This window comes from Stigmatopora argus, chromosome 1 (assembly GCF_051989625.1).
Source record: "Stigmatopora argus isolate UIUO_Sarg chromosome 1, RoL_Sarg_1.0, whole genome shotgun sequence".
Taxonomy (NCBI): domain Eukaryota; kingdom Metazoa; phylum Chordata; class Actinopteri; order Syngnathiformes; family Syngnathidae; genus Stigmatopora; species Stigmatopora argus.
In genome coordinates, this window is record NC_135387.1 from 22,906,472 (window position 1) to 22,928,371 (window position 21,900).

Here is a 21,900-nt window from a genome sequence, read left to right on the forward strand (position 1 = left end):
CAAACAGGCTGAGTAATTCAGAATTTGGGGGGTAATTGGCGAGTTACTAAAGATCCACATGTAATACTAATCCCGTGCAAATGAGTCTTTAGCTGCAGAATGATTTTTTTTTCTTCTAAACTCTCGTCTCTGCAGTCCAAACACTCCCCATGTTCAATCTTTACGTTATCAGTCAACTTCCTCACTGTTTTCACCAGCGAATCCGGACACTTGAATTTCAAATTCACATACCTGCTTCGCCAAAGCTTGAAACTCATTTGTTCATTTTAGCTTAGGGTGCTGGAAAAAAAATCTCCAGGGGAGAGCAAAACAAATTGTACTTCAGAAATAGTGGCGACCATAGCTTTTGAAATGAAAGGAATTTTCAACCATCTTTAGGCACTTAAAAATATAATTCTATATTCCGAATAATGATGATTTCTACAGATACATTGGGACCTCGCAGCTCAAATTAGAAAACAAGTTGCAACAGTAAAGATATTTGCCACTATAGTCAGTGTGAGGCTGTTATTGTTCGTGAGCTGAGACAGGAGATTTTAGTGCGCATAAATCAGCATCATCTCCAGTTCCAGATTTATAGCCAAAGAACATTTTCTCACTTTCAGGAAGAAATTAGGACACAGTGTGTGCGCGCTTGTACGTGTGTGTTTGAGAGAGAAAGTGAGATAGAGACAGAGATTAGGCCCTACTTTTGTGACAGGCACAGATTCAGATCGATGCACACCTGCACTCAGTGAGGCAGTGTCTTAGAACACAGACCTTATTTTTGTAATCCAGGAAGAAAGGTAAAACGCAACACTAATGGAATTTTATGTCAGCGCAGATCATGCGGCATGTGTTTTGGAATCAGGCAGACCACTCTGAGATAAAATAGCGTACCGGTCATGACCCAGGCAAGGGATGAAAAGCACATTTATATTGCTCCGCCACAGGATAGACGATTAATCTGGTGCAATTTTGGTGTGCCTGAAATTTAGGCAGAGGTCGACAAACACGCAGACATCTTTGTGGACATATGAGACAGATGTCATATGTACTATTTACCATAGTTCATAAATAGAACAGCGTGCATTGAACCCTCTGAAGCACTCTAGAAATCTATTACTGTATTTTCTGCAAGTAAAATTCTTATCATCTTTATTTAGTTTGCTGAAAATCATCTCTGCATCAATGTAAAATTGCCTTGGAAGGAAATCACAAATACCATGAATGAATATAATTTGATATTGAGTATGAATATGTGCGGTGGAAGAGTGGTTAGCGCGTCGGCCTCACAGTGGGGGACCTGGGTTCAAATCCAGGTCAGTCCACCTGTGTGGAGTTTGCAGGTTCTCCTCGGGCCTGCGTCCGTTTTCTCCGGGTACTCCGGTTGCATGCATGGTAGGCTGATTGGACACTCTAAATTGCCCCTAAGTATGAGTGTGTGCATGAATGGTTGTTTGTCTCCTTGTGCCCTACGATTAACTGGCCAGCAATTCAGGTGGGATGGGCTCCAGCACCCCTCGCAACCCTAGTGAGGATAAAGCGGTTCAGAAAATGAGATGAGTATGAATATTCCTACGGTACACAGAGAATTGCTGCCCATTGTAGGTGTTATAAGAAGAAAACTTGGTATGCCCCGCACAGAGCAGCGGGTAACGTGTAGGGAGCCACTTTGATCTCTTCTCACAGCCTGTCATCCCCACCTTCTAATCTAAAACATCTATGCCGTGAACTAAGCAATTCTGCAAACACACACACCTGACACTCAGACAGAGAATGTACATTAATGTTGGTTTCAAATGATCAAAATGTAGTAAATTGTGTTCATCTCAACCAAAACATTCTATCATGTGTTCCCATGGGCCAATTTTCTCCAGTCCACCCCTAGTCCCTCCCCATAGTTGACAGTGACATAATATATATTTTCTATACATATTCATGACATCCACATTAGGTCTGCTGGCTGTATGTCTCCCTGTGGCTCGATTACCTCAGACCGGTGGTTTACCGTGCACTGGAATGTATAAAACCAAATTGTCACCGGCACCAGGAGTTTCTATGACCCATCCTGTGAGGTCTGTAAAATTCTACAACAGCTACAACATCTTTGCATTAGGACAAAATCGAGCTAGTTTCACGCTGGAACGATCCTTCATTGTACACTGTAGTTGCATCCAAAGGCAAGAAAACAAATACACCCTGAACTTGTTTATCACAGAACTAAAAAAACATTCACGCTTTAGTTTGCAAGAATGCCAGTTGTTATGCAGATGCAAATATAGTTTTCTACCTAAAAAACCACAACAAAATAGCTCGGTTAAGAAATACATTTTTTGTTGACAACAAACTCAAACAATTATGACATATGAACATGAGCAATGTTCCCTCTAAGCTGTGCGCGGGCGCAATTGCGCACTACTCTCGTCTTCTCTGCGCACAGCAAATCATATGGAGCGCACAAAATAAAATCCCGCCAATTCATAGATATTAATCATTACATTTTATTATTACCAAATCATTTATGTGTAGTAGACATGCACCTGCTTATAGCAGGTGTGATACTGGTGTGTGCCCATAGCGAGCAATGATGATGTTCCTCACACCGGTACTCAGTGTGCTCAGAGAGGTTGTCTTTCTGCCCAGACAATCAAAAAATTAGAGGGAACATTGAACATGAGTATCATTGAGTCGACATAATATCACGTAAAATATCATCAATTGATTTCTCAACCTGGAAGTGCTTCAGAGATGAATGAAGGAATAATTCATTCATCCATTCAACACCGTCAGGCTCGCGAGGTGCGGTGCATATCCCAGCAGACGTTGGGCAAAAAGGCCTATTCCATATGAATCATTATCAAGTCTGTTGCAAATCGTAACCTAACCTGACATCCTTTGACGTTCCCACACTCGGCTGCGCATTGATGAAATTCACCTCAAAATATCCTCAAATCTCCTGACATCTCCCAGCCTTGTTGCTATGGCACAACATGACAAGTACAATCCTCACCCTGGTTGGCGGCATGCCTGCAAGTGTGTGTGTACACCTCTGATGCACTCGTGCGCCTTGAACGTCTTCACAGCTTGTTCGGGCAGAAGTTTGCGCACCGGTTGCTCACGCCGTCTCGTATCGTAACACGAGTGGAAGTCGCCCCCGAGCGAGGGAAAGGAAGGAGGAGGTCGTCTTTATTTACCGCCATCCCCCCCCTCCCTACCTCCCACCCTTCCTCTCCTCCTCCTCTAGCTCTTCATCATCCTCATCCCCACACTTGGATCAGAAGTGCACATTCTCTCCTCTCATATAGAGCTGAGCTTTCATCGGAGCGACTCCATTCCAGCAAACTGGACCCGCAGCTGCGTGAACTTGGACACAGTTAGTGTGTGTGGTTCGTGTGCGTTCGCCAGGCTGATTTGGATCTGCGTCTCACTGAAGGATTTTGGAGGGGGTTGCAAAAAGAAGGAAAGGGATTTTATTTTGGATGTCAATTTTACCCTAATCAATCCCCTCCCGGCCCAAAATGGATGCTGTCTGCAGGATGTGGAAGTGCCCCTGGATTAGCCGCTGATGTGACTGACACTTGAGGTGGGCAGAAAGTTTTGGATCATCCAGGCAGAGCAGAGAATGTGCCGAATGCAGTCCGGAGTGAAGACGCTCTCCGCAGGTGGAGGTGCGTCCCTCTGCTGTCTGCTGCTCCTCTGGCTCATCTACTCCCACCTGCTCCGAGAGGGTAAGTCTGCATTCGTACTTTACCTCCCGGGGGCTTTTAGGAGAAATTGTTGATATATTTAGTTTATTGGCTGGCAGCTGGTCACACTTTGGTCAGTATACAGGGCCTGCCGTCCCTTAAAAAGAAGTCCTTTACTGCCACAAATAATTTAATGAGTTCTTGCATTTATCGAATGTTGTCATGCGTGCAGGCGTGATTTATTTTTCTGTAATTTTCCATCTTTTGTCCACATGAAATCATAGTGATAGGCTTTTTTTAAAATTCATTACTCATCAATTCCCTACATGCACAGTGCTTATAACTAGATGTAAAAGGTGTATGTGAAGAAGAAGAAATCAGTGCAGGTCTAATTATAAGCAAATATGTATGTTTTTGGTGAGACTTTATTGTAAATTGGCAGATGAAATGGGGGAACAACATTTAGAAGGTGCTTAGGTAAAGATCTTTGCAGATAAAATCATGGGAAGCAAGCGGCTGTCAGCTATGTTCAGAGATTTAGTTGATGACTCGGATGTTTTGGACGACGTTTCTTTTGTAATGCAAATGTCTTCTGAGGTAATGTGTATTTAGCATCTGAAAAAGCTTCAGAATAATACTTGAATGCCCTCTGAAAAGATGATACTTAAAAAAAATGGGCTGGTTAAGCATTCATCTAGAAACCAACATTGTATGCCCAGGTGCACATTAAAAAGATGCAAGTTTATATTTAACCTGGAAAATATGGGGCATTTGGAAGGTTTTATGTTCAATAGTAACCCAAAACACAACGTTGATGTTAAGTGTATGTTGGGCACTAGTAAAAAAGAAGCCATTGTTAATTATAAATGCTGTTGCAGTTCTACCAGTACTCCAGTTGTCAAGCAAAAAGCAATAAAACCTTGTACTAATGAAAAATATATGAGCTTACCATCGTGATACATTCATTTCTTTCTGGCCACTGCCTGACATGTTAAAATTAGTATGGCTCGATTCAGTTGAATTTGGCCCACAAAGGCTTCTCATCTCAACACAATTCAAAGTGAAATGGTTATCAATTATCATCATTCCTCTTGGATCGGCTTAGAAGCTAACTAATCCAAGAGCTCCTCAGACACCTCATCTATTATACTTCATTTGGTCTGACAAGCAAGGAGGTCAGTTTAAAATTAAAAATTAAAACAACTTTGATAGTGTAAGAAACTCAAGTCTTGAGTTCATTCACATCTATTAAATATTCCTTTCAGAAGTAGCGTGTCATCCTTTTCCAATCCTCCACCATATCTATCCCCCTTCTCCTTTCTCTTGCTTGGTAGCATCATACTCAACACCTTTTTACTAAAATTCTCACAATTGGATGTGTCCAAACCATGTCACTTTGATTCTAAAACCCGTAATCTTGTCTGTTCCTCTGATGAAATAATCTCAAGATCTTCATAGTGTGTACTATGTTTAAACCGTACAGCCTGGCAGGTCTCGACGCTGCCAAATAAACTTTGCCCTTCATTCTAGCCGAGACATATAAAACGTCTGGCACACTCTCTTCCAGTTCACTTGAATCCTTTTCTTCACCTCCTATTTTTCTTTCCATGCTCACTGTTGCTCTGGCCTGTCGACCTCCATGTTTTTATTGTCCCCCAGCTTGACTATTTCTTAACCCCGCGGCCTCATTCTTCCTCCTTCAGACCTCTCATTTACGGACAAAAAATTCCATCTTACTTCGGCAAATGCTCATTCCTCTCCGATGCACGTTGCACACATAATGTCATTTGCAAACGTCATGGTCTGTGGGCTCCACAGAGATTCAAGTCTAACTTCATCTGTCAGCCTATTCCTCATCACTGCAAACAGGGAGGGGCTTAGAGTTGGTCCCTGATGCATCTACCTTAAACTCCTTGGTCTCACATGCAACATCTTGCTCCCGTTCTGCTGTCCTTGTACATGCCAAATGATTGTCGTTGTGGAGTTTCTTATCGGTGGTTGACAGTTGTGAAAAAACAGCACATATCCCCACTTAAGAAATCCAGCTCTAGGAAAACTGACAATCAGGATCAGGTACTCAGAGGAGCTGAAAAGAATCGAGATTTGACGTTCACGTGCACATAGTCCAACTGAAAGCTACTTTTGTAGAGGTGAGGCTGCATTCAGACCGGCCGCATTTTATTATTTTTATTTATTTAATTTTTTTGTACAATGGGTTCCCATACAAAGTTGTGTTAGCGACACATTTAGACAAAACAAGGCTGACCTGAGCAAAGCTTTAGAGCCGCGAAAGGTAATGACTGTATTAGTTTTTGAGTTATCTTGAACACAAATATGCAGACAGATGAACAGAAGCGAACAAATAACCTCCGCCTTTTGTAGATTTCACCTTCTGGCGGAGGCAACCACTGCCGTTGCTTTTCATACAAATCAATACTAGAGAAGTACTGCTGAGTTTCAAAACTGGTCAGTACAACAACACACTATTTTATATCAAATAGTCACTACCAATTTAATTGTTCATGTTTTTTCAAACAATAACCCAGAATGAAGATTGGTCAACACTATTCATTACAAAAAATGGAAAATTAAACACTTTACTGGGCAGAAAAGGAATCCTCTAAATGTAATTTTCCACCATGCAACTTACGTTTTTTTCTCTCTTATCTGACAGGTTTTGTCATTCAAACATTTACCAATTTTATGATTTGTTGTATTTTCTCGCATATACGCCGTATTTGTCGCTAAAAAATGTGATGACTGAATCGAGTGTACGGCTTATATGCGCACGAAACTGCAAGGTAACAAGGACGAAACGCCATAACTCAAGACAATGCTGAGAATGCCAATTATTTCAAAATAGAAAAAAGATAAACAGACAAAACGCTTAACTTTTTTTTTTCTTTAGTAACTCGACAAAAATAGACCGTATCTTGCATAAAATGTGAAAACATTCACTCTTGCCTGCCATTGCTTGCTTAGGGTGCCGCCATCTTACCTAGGGATGACAAAATAGACCGCTACGGACACACTTCCTGGTTGTACTGCTCTCGCGACTTCCTTTTTAAATTTGTCTGCGTGCAGGCAACACCCTTTAGGAATATGCAATCCAGCAGACGATCCTTTCGATTCAGTCTATCTCAGAAATACCATGTGCAATGATTCTTCTTAAGATTTTCCCTTCAAAGTAACACATTTGTACTCCCTATAAAAACCATAAATATGGAGGTGAAAATTGTGAATCGGGGTGTTTGTATGAGAGAAATTGTAAAATTCAATGATTTTAAGGCCATTTTAAGGGTCCGGCTTATATGCGGGGGTGGCTAATATGCGAGAAAATATGGGAACTAATGCGTTAGCAAAGATTTGATAGACAATGAACAAGGTCTGCCTATGCCATCACTGTAGAAAGGGAACTCCAATCTGGGACAAATATTGTCAAAATGCTCCCACGGATGACAATCAGCCCAGCGGTAACAAGACAACAGGTTTCCATTATTTGTGTAACACGACATGACATTTTTACCTCGTCCTCATTTTTTTTTATTTTTTTCTGTGTCTTTGACACACAGAGCAGCACACTGTTATTATTGCCAGGCGTAATAACTTGACAAAGCTTCAGGTGAAAGGGGGCGATGTAGCTTATTTTAATTCCGGGTGCAGGAAGAAGCCCGTCAGTGCCTCTGGAGTATTATTATTTCAGACTGTATGAATCTATAATTCTGTCATGCTTTACTTCTTGAATAAAACATTCTCTGGTGCAATTACACTATTGCCCTGGCACTGAGAAAAAAGCTAAATGACGTTTGCTCTGCACTTTATTGGCTACTGTTGATGACAAAACCACTCAGACTTCACTGCCAGGCTTGAAAAAAAAAAAACGATCGTGTTGAGAAATGTTGAACACCAACTTTGGAGATTAGATCTTTTAATCATGATTTGGCCAGCAGCATAATTATCGCCTGGGAGGAAGAAAAGCGCCTACGCCAATATATCTGGCGGGGTGTTAACGGCAAACATAGACAGTGATGTGTAAAATGAAGCCGATGAGCTTGAAAATGTGCTCCCGTTCCCTGTTATTTACACATTGAAATTAATATTCTGCCCTCACCAGCGTCCCAATATATTTTAGTCTATAACTTGTGTTCCTCTCAGCTATTTATATCGCATTACCTTTCATTGCACAGTCATCTCATTAGTGTCTTATGGTGCAAAATTGTTTAATCAATGTCTGAACTTTGCTCATTCTCACATTGGTGAGTAAATAGAGCATGATTTGAGCTTTGACTGCCTCTGCATGTCGTCCACTTTTCATTCCACCTGAGTCATAACCCAAAAATGCATCAAATTTGCAAAGTTAAATATGCTTTTATTTGTCAAAAATTGTGATGCTCTGTCTAGCGACAGAGGTTTGAAATCACTGAAATAGACATTGTTGAAATACTTCAGAAAGGTGTTTTCTTCCTCAAACGATATTCAGGAATAAATTAGAGGATAAAAGAGTTAAAATGCTAAAAAAATAAAAATAAACACCACAGCATTTATTCATTCTTATTCTGTGCTGAGAAATGTGCACTTTATTCTTGCACAGTCTTTCATCTTCACCTGATATGCAGTAGTTTATCTTTTATAGAAATCTATGGAAATTGCTCAAAAGTACTTCCAGCATAATTTCTGCTCTTAAATCAGCTTTTTTACTGTTAGACTGAAGGCATTCAATTTATAGAGTGACATAAATTTGCGTTCATACTGCCCAGCCGTAGCTGGAAGCTTCTGTATGAGTGTTAGAATGTACAATCACTGTCCAAAGCTGGCTATTAACACGTCCGTCTCTGTGCCGAGAGAGGAGGGAGGCCAGCTTTGAGTGGGGAGGTGAGGCTGTGTGGCAGCGAGAGGCTGTTTTGCCTCCATCCACTCCGTAGTTCATCTGTCAGGCCAGCCAGGACAGGAAATCAAAGCGCGGCGGCCCTGTCTGTGCACGCCATCGAGCCAGCACCGGCCACGATGAATGGCCTGTCAGCTGCTCTCTATGCTGCCAATTTATTCAACGATAAATTTGGGAATGTCTGGAATCCCCTTACCGGTCTCTTAAAGCGGTCTGAGCTGCGGTCACGCGTCACAGTTTTGAGGTTCGATGGGTGATTTGTTTTGCGCTTTAGCCATTTCTAACCACATCAATTAGAAGGTGGACAAACAGTTGGCCTCTGCTGTACTTGGCCAGTTCTCCTTTAAAATGAGAGATGGCTGCATAGACCGATAGCTTGCTACTTACGACATAAAGTAGATACATACATGCACATAGTATATGCATTTATATCACCAATTTCAGACAAAATGACATGATTCCGATTCTTTGGACATAGGATATTTGTTGATATTTCAAATTTGATTTGATTGATGGGCGATTGGTTCATTTAATATGTTATTTTGTACCTGTACATTTTTAACACTATCAGTTAACCTTTGACACTTGGAGCCACTTCTACCCAGTTGCTGCTGAAACGACAACTCTGAGAAACACGCGAATAGTTGAGATCAGTACTGAAGATGTTAGGCCAGAGATTTGGTATCTTTTTGACAGAGAGGGCCAAAAAATATATCATTTCATGGGGTGGGTACAGTGTGGTACTGATGAGGTTTAACAAAGGAAATTAGTTTCCCTGTAGTAAGCCGATCAAATGAGGCTCACTTTTTGTCTCAATAGAATATTCACATAGGTCATGAATGAGTGCCTGCTGAAATGTGACATTTTTCATCGACATTTCAATATTTTGCACTTAAGGATATCAGGTATTTATTCGGTTTGCGCGACAGTAGTCGGATCCGACGCACCGCGTGGTGGTGGTGGACGCTCGACTGTTTTAGTGTATTTGGGTACTTATGTAAAGTCACAGTTTACACCTTCCAAGTGGCCCTGTAACTTTCGTTTTTTTCAAAAGCATTTCTTTAATTGACCATTTGATCCAGGTATTAACTCACCTCCCTTGCCTCCATTGAGCGTACATCCCCGCACTCACTGTAGCTATCGCTGCACCGCAGGTTTTGAATTGTGTTGAACTAGTGCTGTAACTCTCCTCCTCTGGTCACACACGTCATAACACATAACTCAATGAGAGATGGTAGGCTCCTTTGTAAGACTTCTAGGACTAAAACACCGAGAGAAGAATCTATGGCTTTACCTTGCTTGGGTGTACAGGCCTGTCGATGGAAGTGACAAAACACATTTTATGACATATGACTCCAGACTGTCTCAGTAAATTCTCACAGCGCCTTCAACAATCAGTTTTGAGGCGCTCCATTTTTTATTTGTTTTGGGGGGAGCTGTTACATTGATAAAATCTAATCTAAATTTAACACCCATTTCCAATTTGCTCTTCCTATCGCTCGGTATGGTACATCCACACAAAAGTTGACAACAACAGATTAGCGTATTTTCCGCACTATAGGGTGCACCGGAGTATTTTTCGCACTATAGGGTGCACCGGAGTATATGGCGCACTTATATTTTATCATTTCTAAAGGAAAATATCACTTTTTCATGCCACCATATCTATGATATATTCTCAAGCCCTTGTATTGAATGACTTGAAACTTTTAACTCGGGGACTGAAGAAGCAGGAAGTTCCCCTCAAGGCAATAAAGTATGCATGATAGCATGGAATCGCTGACTTTTCCTAGAGGAATGGGTAATTTTACTAGCAGTCACTTTGAACGTGGCAATCCATATGCATTGGGAGCGCTGCTTTGATTATGACCTGGGCCGTAAATTTCCAGCAAAGCACCGAGGCCCGCTGCTACTGTCTGAGGAGCTATAAAACGCTGAGCATCTTTATGAAAAGAATTTTTACAGCTAAATCAATTTGGCAGCCCACAAAGCTCGTATTTCGCAGCCCTTCTGAACAGGGCTTCTCTCTGGTTGTTGCCGTTGAACTCCCAAGTGGATGAGTAGAGCGCTTTGCCTGAAACAGCTCAATCGCTGGCTGGTGCGGATGATGAGTCATATGTTCCTTTTGTCTCATTTCGTATTCCGTGTTCTACCTGATGCAGATGGTGCCGTATTTTCCGCACCTCAAGTCGCAGTTAGACAGCACGGAATGACATGAAAATCATCTTCCACCTCTCTTTAATTGAAGATACTACAAATGCATGGTATTTAATGTTCTAACTGATAAACTTTATTGTTTTTAGCAAATACTCATTAACTTGGAATTTTATGTTTTTTACGGTAAATGCGCAATGTACAAAATTCATTGAAATTGAGGTTGTACAAGTCATTGACTTTAAGAGTAATGTCGCTTCTATCCATTTTCTTATCCCCATTAAGGTCGCAAGAGTGAATATGAGCGTGAATTGTGGTTTTGTCTTCATTTGCCTACATGTGCCCTGTAATTGGCTGGAGAGCAGTTCCAAGTGAAAATATGTCTGTTCAGAAAATGAAATGAGATGAGATATATAAAGTAATTTTAGATAGGCTCTTACTTACCCGCAACTCAAATGAGGATAATTTACTTTAGAAATGCATGGAAAGATTTGTCTGCTCTCTTTTAGTAATATTTTTTTTATAACTTATTCAGCTTTTCTGTTCTTGTGAAAGGAAGCACTCAAGTAAGCATTGCATCCCACAATTTTTCTGAATGCCTTTATATTGTATGCATTGCAATATGTCCTGAACCTTCTCCAAAATGCAAATGCAAAATACTTTGACATGGTTAGCAGTATGCCTTTAAGTTTTCTCATTGAATAATTGGTAACTTCATTTATTAGGAATGATTCAATGAAAAATGAATTTTAGGTTTATCTCTTAAACCTGCTTTCATTATTTACAAAAGACAAATTGAAAAAAACAATTCATATTTATACCAAATCCCCTCCTGAACGACCTATCAACCACACACAGTCAGCTTCACTTTGACCTGCACACTTGGCTAATTTTACATCTCCCCAGAGATCTCCACTTGCATAAACATTCTCTATGCAGCCGTAGAATATTGAGGAGCTTCTGTGCGCTCTTTAAAGCAGGTTGTGTGGTTATCCAAAAATGTACTCAAGTACAAGTATTTGGTGGAGAGAAAGCTCAACTAATTGGTAACTCCTTCACAAGATGAAAAGGAGTCAAGTATGCGAACAAAAGATCTGCCTGTCCTCTGTATAATGGGACAATGTAGGCTGAGTGCAATGTAGGCTGAATTTAAGCTTCTTGTGCAGAACATATTCAATTATATATTTTGATTAGTTGCACAGGGCGGCAAGCCAGAGTTGACTCGAGAATCGTAATTTGAGATAAGTTGTGAGATAAACTGTCCAATTCTTTTTTCGAATTCCTATTTTTTCTTGGACAACGCGGTTGCTGTCTACTTCAGTTTCTTTCTTTTTCGGAACATTCCAATGGGTTATCCAATACAAGGATTCTGCGTAATTTGATACTATACATTTACCTTGACAGTTGATTGGGATTAACACAGGTGTGTAGTAAATTGATAGATCAACCTCTACACTCCTCCGAACAACTGAATTTCAGAAGATTAACACGAATAACTCCTTTCTGGTTGAAGCAACCATTCCATCAACTTCTTACATGTTCTGTGTGTGCTTCATGTCACTACAACTCATACTGGATCAAATATGATACATGCTAAAATGGAGTGGCGGTCCGTGCATTTTCTAGCAGCGCCTTCAGCGAATCAATCCAACCCTCAAAAACTATGTTATGGCTATAAAACATCTACTGCAGCTACTCTATCACTAGCCAATCATAATTGGTGAAAGCGATGACATATCCCTACGCCAGCGAGAAGGCATTGTGGTGTTGCCAACTCAAAATCTGATTGGTTAAAGCAACAGTCTTATCGACGCTTGTTTAATGCAGCAGAGCCCGCAGAACTGATTGTGAAGGCCTTGAGGCAGATTTCTGACTCTGGCAACAAATAATGGCTGAAATGCGATTGGTTAAATGCTTCAATAAGAAAACACACATCTGGAAGCAGTGCAACCAGGGGGAAAGCAATGAAAGGAAGCTAAGAGACAATTTGGAATTATTTAATAAGTATTGATGGACAAAATATAATATATGATTCAGATATTTCTTAGGCCAGCAGAGATTGCCTTGAAGGCACTGACGGCCCGCCACTGCTAAAATGGCTGCTGGGGGTAATACAGTGCTGTTCTACACCACATCTGAAACGCATTCCCATTGGGCTAGTTGTCAGATTTCAGTGTCGAGCCCGGCATGTTAACGTGATTGTCTTGTTCTCTCCTTTGTTATTAGCTGCAATTTTGAACCATCAGGACAGCTCTTCCATCAAGAAAAGGAGCCTATAATGAATGATGATAAGCACTCGGACTTATTCTTGAATGCCAGTGTTTAGTAATTCCAGCTTGATTGCCTCTCTTGTGACGGACAAATCAGGTAGATATTCAGCTGCAAAATATGAAAGAGCACCAGAATGGCTCACTATATACTCGTTAGAGAATCAAACCAAACACAATAGCTATTGTCATGAATAATGAAGTGCGCTATAGAAGAAATGTATTTTTCAAGAATTACAGTTGGAAAAGAAAGCATTAGCACTGAGCCATCAATCTTTCACAAGATACACAATAATTACAATAGTGCCGCAGTGGTAAGAAAACGTTATTTGAAGGGATCGTTAAATCTTTGTCACATAGCTATTAGTACAGTTGGGTACTGTATATAAAAAAGTAAAGAAAAAACAGAATCACGCCAAAAATTCCAGCAATGTCCGTCTCGCTGTTTTTGACTCAAAAGTGCAAAGTCGTTGAGATAAATTTTACCACTTTCCTGCATTCATGGATCAAAAATGAGTTTGTGACTTGACCCTAATTCAATATAGCTACGGTATGTGTTTTGTTGATTGTATGCGATGAAATGCTGAAGGGAGCAAAAATGTTTCATGTGTTGATGTGAAGTACAAATGCATCAAAATACCTGCTTGATTTGGGGGTTGCTAAATGCACTTACGACTTGGAGGGGAGGGGGCAAAATTGTTTGTGTTTTGTGGAAGGTTAAAACTCTGCATCACCTGGAATACTATATTGTTTCAGTTTATTTTTGTAGAAATTACCAAGCATTTCAGCAGAAATGTGAATATCATCCAATCACAAATAATATAATAATTTCTAAATCTACCAGCTATGGTCCTCATAGCATGTACTTCATGGCATTGGGTGTCACCATGGCGACAACAGTATGCTATTCACCTTAAACACCAGTGGCGCATCCGTCCGCTTTTAGAAGCTAATAAATGCGTATTGTTCCTTTAATTTCCTCTTCATGGGCTCCGGTTCTCAGAGCTTCATACCGACTCAGCACAACATTGTAATTATTAGCGCCTGCTGCTTGTACCAGACCCAGATACTGAGATATTTGTGTTCCTTTTGTGTGCCTGGTCCCAAGGGGTGTGCAGAGAACAGGGCGTTGCTCAAAGTTTAAAAGGGGGGGTCCTGTAGCACAAGAGTTGTGCTCATTGAGCGTTAGACATGACAAGGGTAACTTTTATTTTATATGTGGCCACAATTTTAATATTGCATATGCACAAAATGCTGGAATTAAGGCTGTCTAACTACACAAAAAGCATTTTTGTGTATATACAACTTTACGACAACTAAAAAGGAAGCCTGTGAAACCAAACAACGTCCGGTAAAAATAAGCAACAAAATGACTTTAATCACCTAATATTGTGGTTTTTTTTCTCGTGATCTAACAATTTTAATCATGTAAAATTACATTACATGACTTAGTTTTTATCACATTACGGTTGTTCTCTAGGAATATTACAGCGTAATTCGTTCTAGGCAGGTGATGTCTTACGCCACACTAATTGGTGATTATAGTCGAGAGCAGGGATGTGAGACTCGGGTTGGTTCGCGGGCCGCTTAAACGTCAACTTGATTTCACGTGGGCCGGACGATTTTAGATATAATATTTAGATTTTTTTAATAAATTAATTAAAAGAACTGGATTAAAAGACCTGAATATTCAGTTTTTTATAGATCTAAAACAATGTTTATTTTAGCTTTTTTAATATATTTTTAGATTTTACAAAATGATCCATGAAAAAAAACAGAAAAAAATGATTGAAAAATTACAATGATTGATTTAAAAGGTGGAAAAATCAGGAAATTTAATGTACATCTATACTCTTCATTTTAATTAGATCCTAAAACAGAAAGTCGGCACTCATGATTTACTCTCCCGGGCCACACAAAATGATGCGGCGGACCAGATTTGGCCCCCGGGCCGCCACTTTGACACATGTGGTCTATAGAATGAGCAATTTAGGTATTGAGGCAGGTGCCTGAGCATCCATAGCACCCTCTTTTGCACGTCCTTTCTGATCACAATCAAACTCGTGTTTGCCCCAAGCTGTGTGTTTGAACCACTCTGTGTGTGTGTGGTGGAAAGGCAGTAAACTGTCACTTTGCATTGGTTAATTGCCATCATGCTAGTGTGATCATTTCAAGTAATTGCTAGTTGGTAAAGTCTGTGTTTGTGATAATTTGATTAAAGTAACAGATGTGGACAATTCCTCCTACATTCCAAAAACATCCATGGTAGGCTGATTGGACACTCTAAATTGCCCTTGGGTATGAATGTGAATGTGCATGGTTGTCCATCTCCTTGTGCCCTGCGATCGGCTGGCCACCAATTCAGGGTGTCCCCTGCCTCTGGGCCGGAGTCAGCTGGGATAGGCTCCAGCACCCCCCGCGACCCTAATGAGGATAAAGCGGTTCAGAAAATGAGATGAGAGAACTTGATCAAATGAAGCATTGAAGCCATCAAAAGGGAGTGTCACTGAAAGGAAAGAAAAGGAGGAGAAGGAGAAAGGTCTGTTGAAAGGAAAGAAAATGTGCTTCAAGTGTAGCCTGACATTGACAAGCACTTCTATAAGATCTTTGAAAACCAGCTACCTTGTAGCCTGACAGGTGGTACACAGTAAGAAAGCATTCAGCATAACAGAGGAGCTGGAAATGGAAATGTGTCGTGGGATGAGCGATGAACTTCATGAAACACCGAGTCATCTTATTAAGGACATGGCTTCGGTAATTCAAAACCAGATTCCTAAGGGAATAAAAAATAGCCAGGATTGACCAAGAACCTGTTGAGGCTGTAGGCCACAGTCATTTGAGATAGGCTCCAGCACCCCGCGAAACTCGTTACGATAACTGGTTTGGATAATAAAAAAAGCATGAAAGCAGAGCAATAAGGTATGTTTCCTCAAAATGTTATATTTGGACTTCTTTTCAGGAATAGCATCCATTTTTGAATTTAAGATTTAGAAGTTGAGTGTCCTTCTGCTTACTTAACCACTTTTGTTTTCTCTGTAAAGTTCAAATGAATCTTAATCTATTTTATTGGGATCATCTTTAGCTCAGGCTTCAGATTTAAAGGCTCAAAGCTACAGTATAATAGTTATTTGTATGATGCACAAATGGCTGCTTTGTGAAGCAAAGTAAACACTAAGCATTTGACACTGCCCTTTATTAAATGTGGACGTGCTAAATATTTAATATCATAAGTTTTTATGTTTAAGTAATGTTTAAATAGCTCCAGGGAGCCACTAAGGCAGCGCTAAAGATTAAGACCCGATGTTTGCCGACCTGGTCAAGAACCATTCTCTTTCTGTGCAACTTTGCAAAAACAGTTATGGATGGTCAGGACCAAATCTGTCTCATTCATCTTCTCACAAGGATCGCGGGGGGTGCTGGAGCCTATCGCTGCTGACCTCAGGCACGAGGCGGGGGACACCCTAAATTGGTGGCTAGCCAATCGCAGGGCACAAAGGGATGGACAACCATTTACGCTCACACTGATACCTACTGCAATTTAATAATCGGACATAGGCCCTGTCGTCATCATCAACAACAAAAGCCCAATTGTCATCACACCCAGAAACTGCGTATGACGAAATTGGTAGTGCTTCTCCATAAGGTGCGTTTTCTCGACAAAAGACCCAAATAAGTGATAATTTCGGACTCGTAATTTGGCATTCTGCCGTTATGGATACATCGCATCACCCCCCCGAGCGGACCACTTACCTCTCACTGTCTTTCACTTACCTTCAGTCAGCCAGTAGGAGGCAGATCACCGCACAAACGTCTTTTCATATTACCTCACCCCAAAGGGTGTTCAACCAGCACGCCATGCATTTTTGGGGGAATGTGGGAGGAAACCGGAGTACCCAGAGAAAACCCACGCAAGCCTGAGTAGAACATGCAAGGACTGACCTAGGTTCGAACCCAGGACCCCAGCCAGAACTGTGAGGCCGACGCGTTAACCAGTCAGCTGCCGGGCCGCTCATATCCGTCCCAGAGAACTGCAAATGGCATTTTTAACCCATATTTCGAAGTCCCAGGCAGAGCAGTGGCAAAGCCCACATTACCACCATCTCCCATTCCCATTCCTACAGCCCACTCAGTGCAAAACCCTTGCTCTACTAGTCTGAGCCTTCAGGCTTATTGTATAAAGCTCATTCATCTGTTCAATAGAGAACATAGAACAGCACTGATATCTCACATCACCTCCGTCCTCCCATTACGCATATGCATAAAAGGGCTCGCCTCAGCAAAAGCAACATCGGCTGGGCGGTGGTGGTGAGGATGGTGTATAGCGAGTGAGCAGAATATTAAATACACCACATTTCCATAGAGAGAGACTCCCGATGATTGTATGTGCTCTTCTAAATTGCTGAGATGTATCAGATTCAAACACTAAGCCCTGATATTTTCACAACAATGCAGTTCGCAACAAGGACGGGAAAGCTTTTGATAACAGGACCACCCCGGTGGAGGTAAAACTTTTATCCCAGGTTTCCTTTCAAATTAACTTGACTTTTAGGTGTCCTAAAATCAGGGAAAATCCTCAATATATCCTTCATATAGTGGGAGCTTAAAGATGGAACACAATGCATCATGCAAACATTTTCCTCACATGAGAAATTCATTCACACATTAAAATTTCTATGCTGCTTATCCATATAAAGGTCATGGGGGTGCAGGAGCCTATCCCAGCAAACTGCGGGCAGTAGACTGGGGGACACATTGAATTCGATGCCAGCCAATCGCAGAGCACAAGGAGACAACCAATCACTCGTAGCTATGGACAATTTAGAGTGTTCAACAAGCCAACTGCCCATGTTTTGGGATGTAGGAGAAAACCGGAGTACCCGAGAAAACCCACGCCAGCCCGGGGACAACATGAAAATGACAACCGTTTCTTACTGCTCTGGCGTAATATGTAAAAATTTGACTTAAGTGGCTGTTAACAGACTTTCGCTTCTCTGCCGCCTTTCTTTGTTTACAAAAACAAAGCAAAACAATCAACCTCCACTGTGATTTTCTATGTTGTGGTTTATTTCAATTTAGTGTACAGGCTTCACTATGTGGAAATGTTTCAGTCCAACTCTGTTCTCAGCATGACTTGCATTTGAATTCCCTAAAATATCATCTTGCGAGCCATTGGCTTTCAGCACCTGCTTACACACTCTCCTAAACCATTTGTGGTGCTCAACAACATGTTCAACTGTTGCCATCATTGGCTGTTTCACTCTTTAGAGCAGCTTGAATATCCCCATATGAAGCTTTGCAGATGGAAATGGAGCCATTTTTAAGAGGAATGCCTGCTTCGACCTTCTGAAAAGTGAGCTTTTACTTCTTTTGAGGACAGCTTTCCACTCAAGATAAAAAAAGGCGTGAAACTTTCTGATGATGACTTAAAAGGGGACTGAGCTTTATTGAACCTTTACATATTTGGCTTTGATAATCCTGATACACTAGTGTACTTTGTCTACAGAATGTTTTTACATGCTTGACTTTAAAGGTCAGATGCTTTGACTCTTTTGATTCTCAGATTTGTGAGATGGACGTGTTAACCACTCTGGTCTATCCATTAAAAACATTTGCCAATGATGTTTTTGTCTCTTTCTTTATTTTTAACCTGTCCTGTTCAGTTGCTAAAACATGGAGAGTGATAATCTGAGTGTATTTTTTTCAGTAAAAAGTAATGTGCTGCATGGGAGTTTAGTGTACTGCCATTGTTTTTTTTTGTGTATTGTCTTTTTCAGAGAAAACAACTACAAAGATAAAATAACAATATTGAATTGAATTGAATTGAATGCCTTTATTTGCTGTCATTATACACCTAGTAAACGAAAGGGAAGATATCTTGAAGGGGATTCTGTCCAAGATATGTGCAAAAGAACCTAAACTTTGAAATCTCAAACTCAAATCTCTTATGACACAAAGAGATCTAGCCTCCAGATTTTTCTTCATTCAGTGTTGAGAATTGTCCAAGAACAACAACAAGCTACTTCACCATGACAGTACACAGTGGCTAATGGTGCTCTGATCCTCTGACTACCTCCCCACATACCCAACAGAGGTCCATGCTCTTCTCTTTCCTTTATCTTGCCTAAGTTAGTCATCAAGGGATACCAAGAATTCCATCAAGATTTTCGCTATGATGGTGCTACAATTGATTCCATAAATTGTATTCTAGGAATTCATGAAGGCTTGACAAAGGAGCATGACTTCACAGAGAAAAAAAACTGTAGTTTGGATTTGAAATACGCACCAATCCAGGAACTTTTCACACATCCCTTGTAAAGACTGGCCTTGATTTATTTAACAGTCACTGGAGAAAACAAATGTTAATGAGAAGTACAGGATGGTTACAACTATATTGATCCATTTTGCTCAAGAGCTTGATATCCTTGTTTATATTAAAGTGTGATATGTTGGGGACATCCACCAAAATCTCATTGTGGGATTTCACTTGAAAAAAGTCTCAAAAGTGTCTTCTAAAACAGCAATGACACATCTCCCAAATGTCACTGACTGTGATTGCATCGTGGTTATCCATAGAACGCAACCATTAACAACTAATTGTAGTCTTAAATTCAAGGCTGTATAAAAGACAATTAAACACCTGCCCTCTGGTTTTCTTGTAATTTAATTGACAGAATAAGTGTCTCCATATTAAAAGATCACGAGGGGCGTGAGTTCCAAAAGGCCACACGGAGGGAGATAATGTGGCTGTCGCCAGAGTAATCTTTGAAAAACGTGCCCAAGCACAAAGCTTTGTTTTAAAACCGCCGTACAATGTTTGAATGGTTTTTTTTCTGGTGAGAACATCCGTGCAATCGGGATCATGCGAAAGTTTGGAAAGCACAGACATTTCGAATTACACATGATCTTTTTAAGCTTTTTCCTTTTGGTATTTCATTCTGGAAAATGTGCCAGGTCAGTTTTGGGATTATAGTGTTAAGGATTCCCCATTATTTTTAGCTGTGATTATTCTGCATTGCTCATATGCAGGGTTTGGGATTATAATTGAGAATCTTTGATTTGATATTCAGTGACTATATGGAAATGGGGTGCACTACTTGGCGGCAACCAGCATTGCGAGTGACTATGATGAGACATATTGAGGTACAAGTTTATTGTTTATTTGAACTATTGGCAAATGCCAGTCTCTCATTCTAGAACCTTTGAACCCTGATGGAAAATATTATTCTTTTATGAGTGTTGCTTGACTTCCATGGGTGCTAATTTTTGTGTTTTTCATTGTGACGTTTTTAATTTGGAGTTTGCACATGAAATAAATTCAATTCATTACTTGACAGAGGCCAATAAGTTGATGAAAACAGTTCAGTTCTTCGGCTCCACATTATATTCTTTACTTGTTTAACAATTATTGCGGTTGAAGCAAATCGGCAACACCATCATTTAATAACCAATATTTTTCGTAGCACGTCAATTAGATTGGGTTAAAATTCAGGCACTTTAGTATTCTGTACTGATTCTGAAGAGGCATCCAAGCCATGTTTTTTCAGCTGTTCCAAGAGCGATGAAATCACTTGTTCCCCCTTAGCGTTTATACACGAGCTGCTCACGTTGCTTTCCATCACCACTTGTTCCTCTGCGATGTGTCCATTACTGGCTCATTATGCTAATGCTGTTTATTGCTCACTGCTGTCTTTCGCAGGCCAGTTGGCGGTGGGAACCTGCGAGATAGTGATGCTCAACAGAGACAGCAGCGTTCCCAGACGGACTATCGCCAGGCAGACAGCCCGTTGCGCCTGCCGGAGAGGTCAGATCGCCGGCACCACACGGGCGAGGCCGGCATGTGTTGATGGTATGTTGACAACCATTCTGCCCACTCTGCTCAATTTCCTTCATTGCTTTATTCCAAAATACATTTTAAAGAGTCTTTTTTGTTTGTTTGTTTTCTTTCTCGGTACGCTCTCAATTAACTGTTCCTATCCTTCCTATGTTTATCCTCTGCCGTTACCTGCTTACTTGTTAAAAACATCCCTGGGGGGTTCGCTTGTTGGTATTTTCCCCTAGTGAACTGTAACTAAATAAAAATGAAACATTCGAATCGCGGTTAATAAAAAGGGGATCCTGCAAATTCCGTATTCTAAGTTATAGCTCAGTATAAGTCCAGCAAACAAAATGCACAATGAAGAAAATATGTCTACATATTTGCATTTTTGGAGGCCATTTTTATTTTATCAGTAACCAAGTACAAATATACAATTGCCTGCTATTGATAGATGTCCAATTTTACTACTTAAACGGGCTGTGGTTGCTAATCTTTCAGTGCCATTGATGAATGGATTGGTCATGTAGCAATTAAGTTAACTTTTTGGGCCGAAAAATTAACTAGGCCGGCCCACATGAGATCGAGTGGTCTTAAATGTGGCCAGCGAACCAAACTGAGTTTGACAACCCTGGTGAAGAGGGTGAGCCAGATAAGGATTAATGTACACGACAGACAGGCTTTAATGGTGGTCGACAAAGTCCTGCTGATTGGATCTCCCACCAATATCACAATGACACACACCACAAGCAGCATTAGTGCCAATGACTCATAGCGTCTAATAGCCTGCACGCCGCACGCAGTCCCATTGTTCACGTCATATTCCCAATGTCGCTTTTAACCGCCTCCAACGCTCAACAGTCGGCTCCTCCCTGCCGCCCGCTAAACACTCTGCAGATACTAATTAACTTAGAGAGAACTATGATTAAAGCAGGAGGAAATTGATTTTCACTGGTTTCCCACTGCACTGCACCCTGTACTCCATTAGCAGCCAGTGCATTAAAGACCCAATCTGTGGCCGGGTGCCTCATTGAAATGCTTCCTGCAGACCGCTGATGGGGTCCAACATCGCAAAGCTTTTAAGTGGAATTCTGCATATTGAATTGAAGCCAA

At 40.8% G+C, this 21,900-nt stretch overlaps 1 protein-coding gene across 1 annotated transcript in view; it reads left to right on the top strand.

Annotated features, from left to right (window-relative positions):
• The first annotated feature begins 3,256 nt into the window (after positions 1-3,256).
• The window catches only part of tafa5l (TAFA chemokine like family member 5, like), a 38,372-nt gene continuing 19,728 nt past the window's right edge, over positions 3,257-21,900 (top strand). The window contains exons 1-2 of the mRNA XM_077615615.1: positions 3,257-3,710; positions 20,671-20,820. Coding sequence (XP_077471741.1) covers positions 3,605-3,710; positions 20,671-20,820 — 256 coding nt within the window. The 5' untranslated portion in view covers positions 3,257-3,604. The remainder of the gene's footprint in view (positions 3,711-20,670; positions 20,821-21,900) is intronic.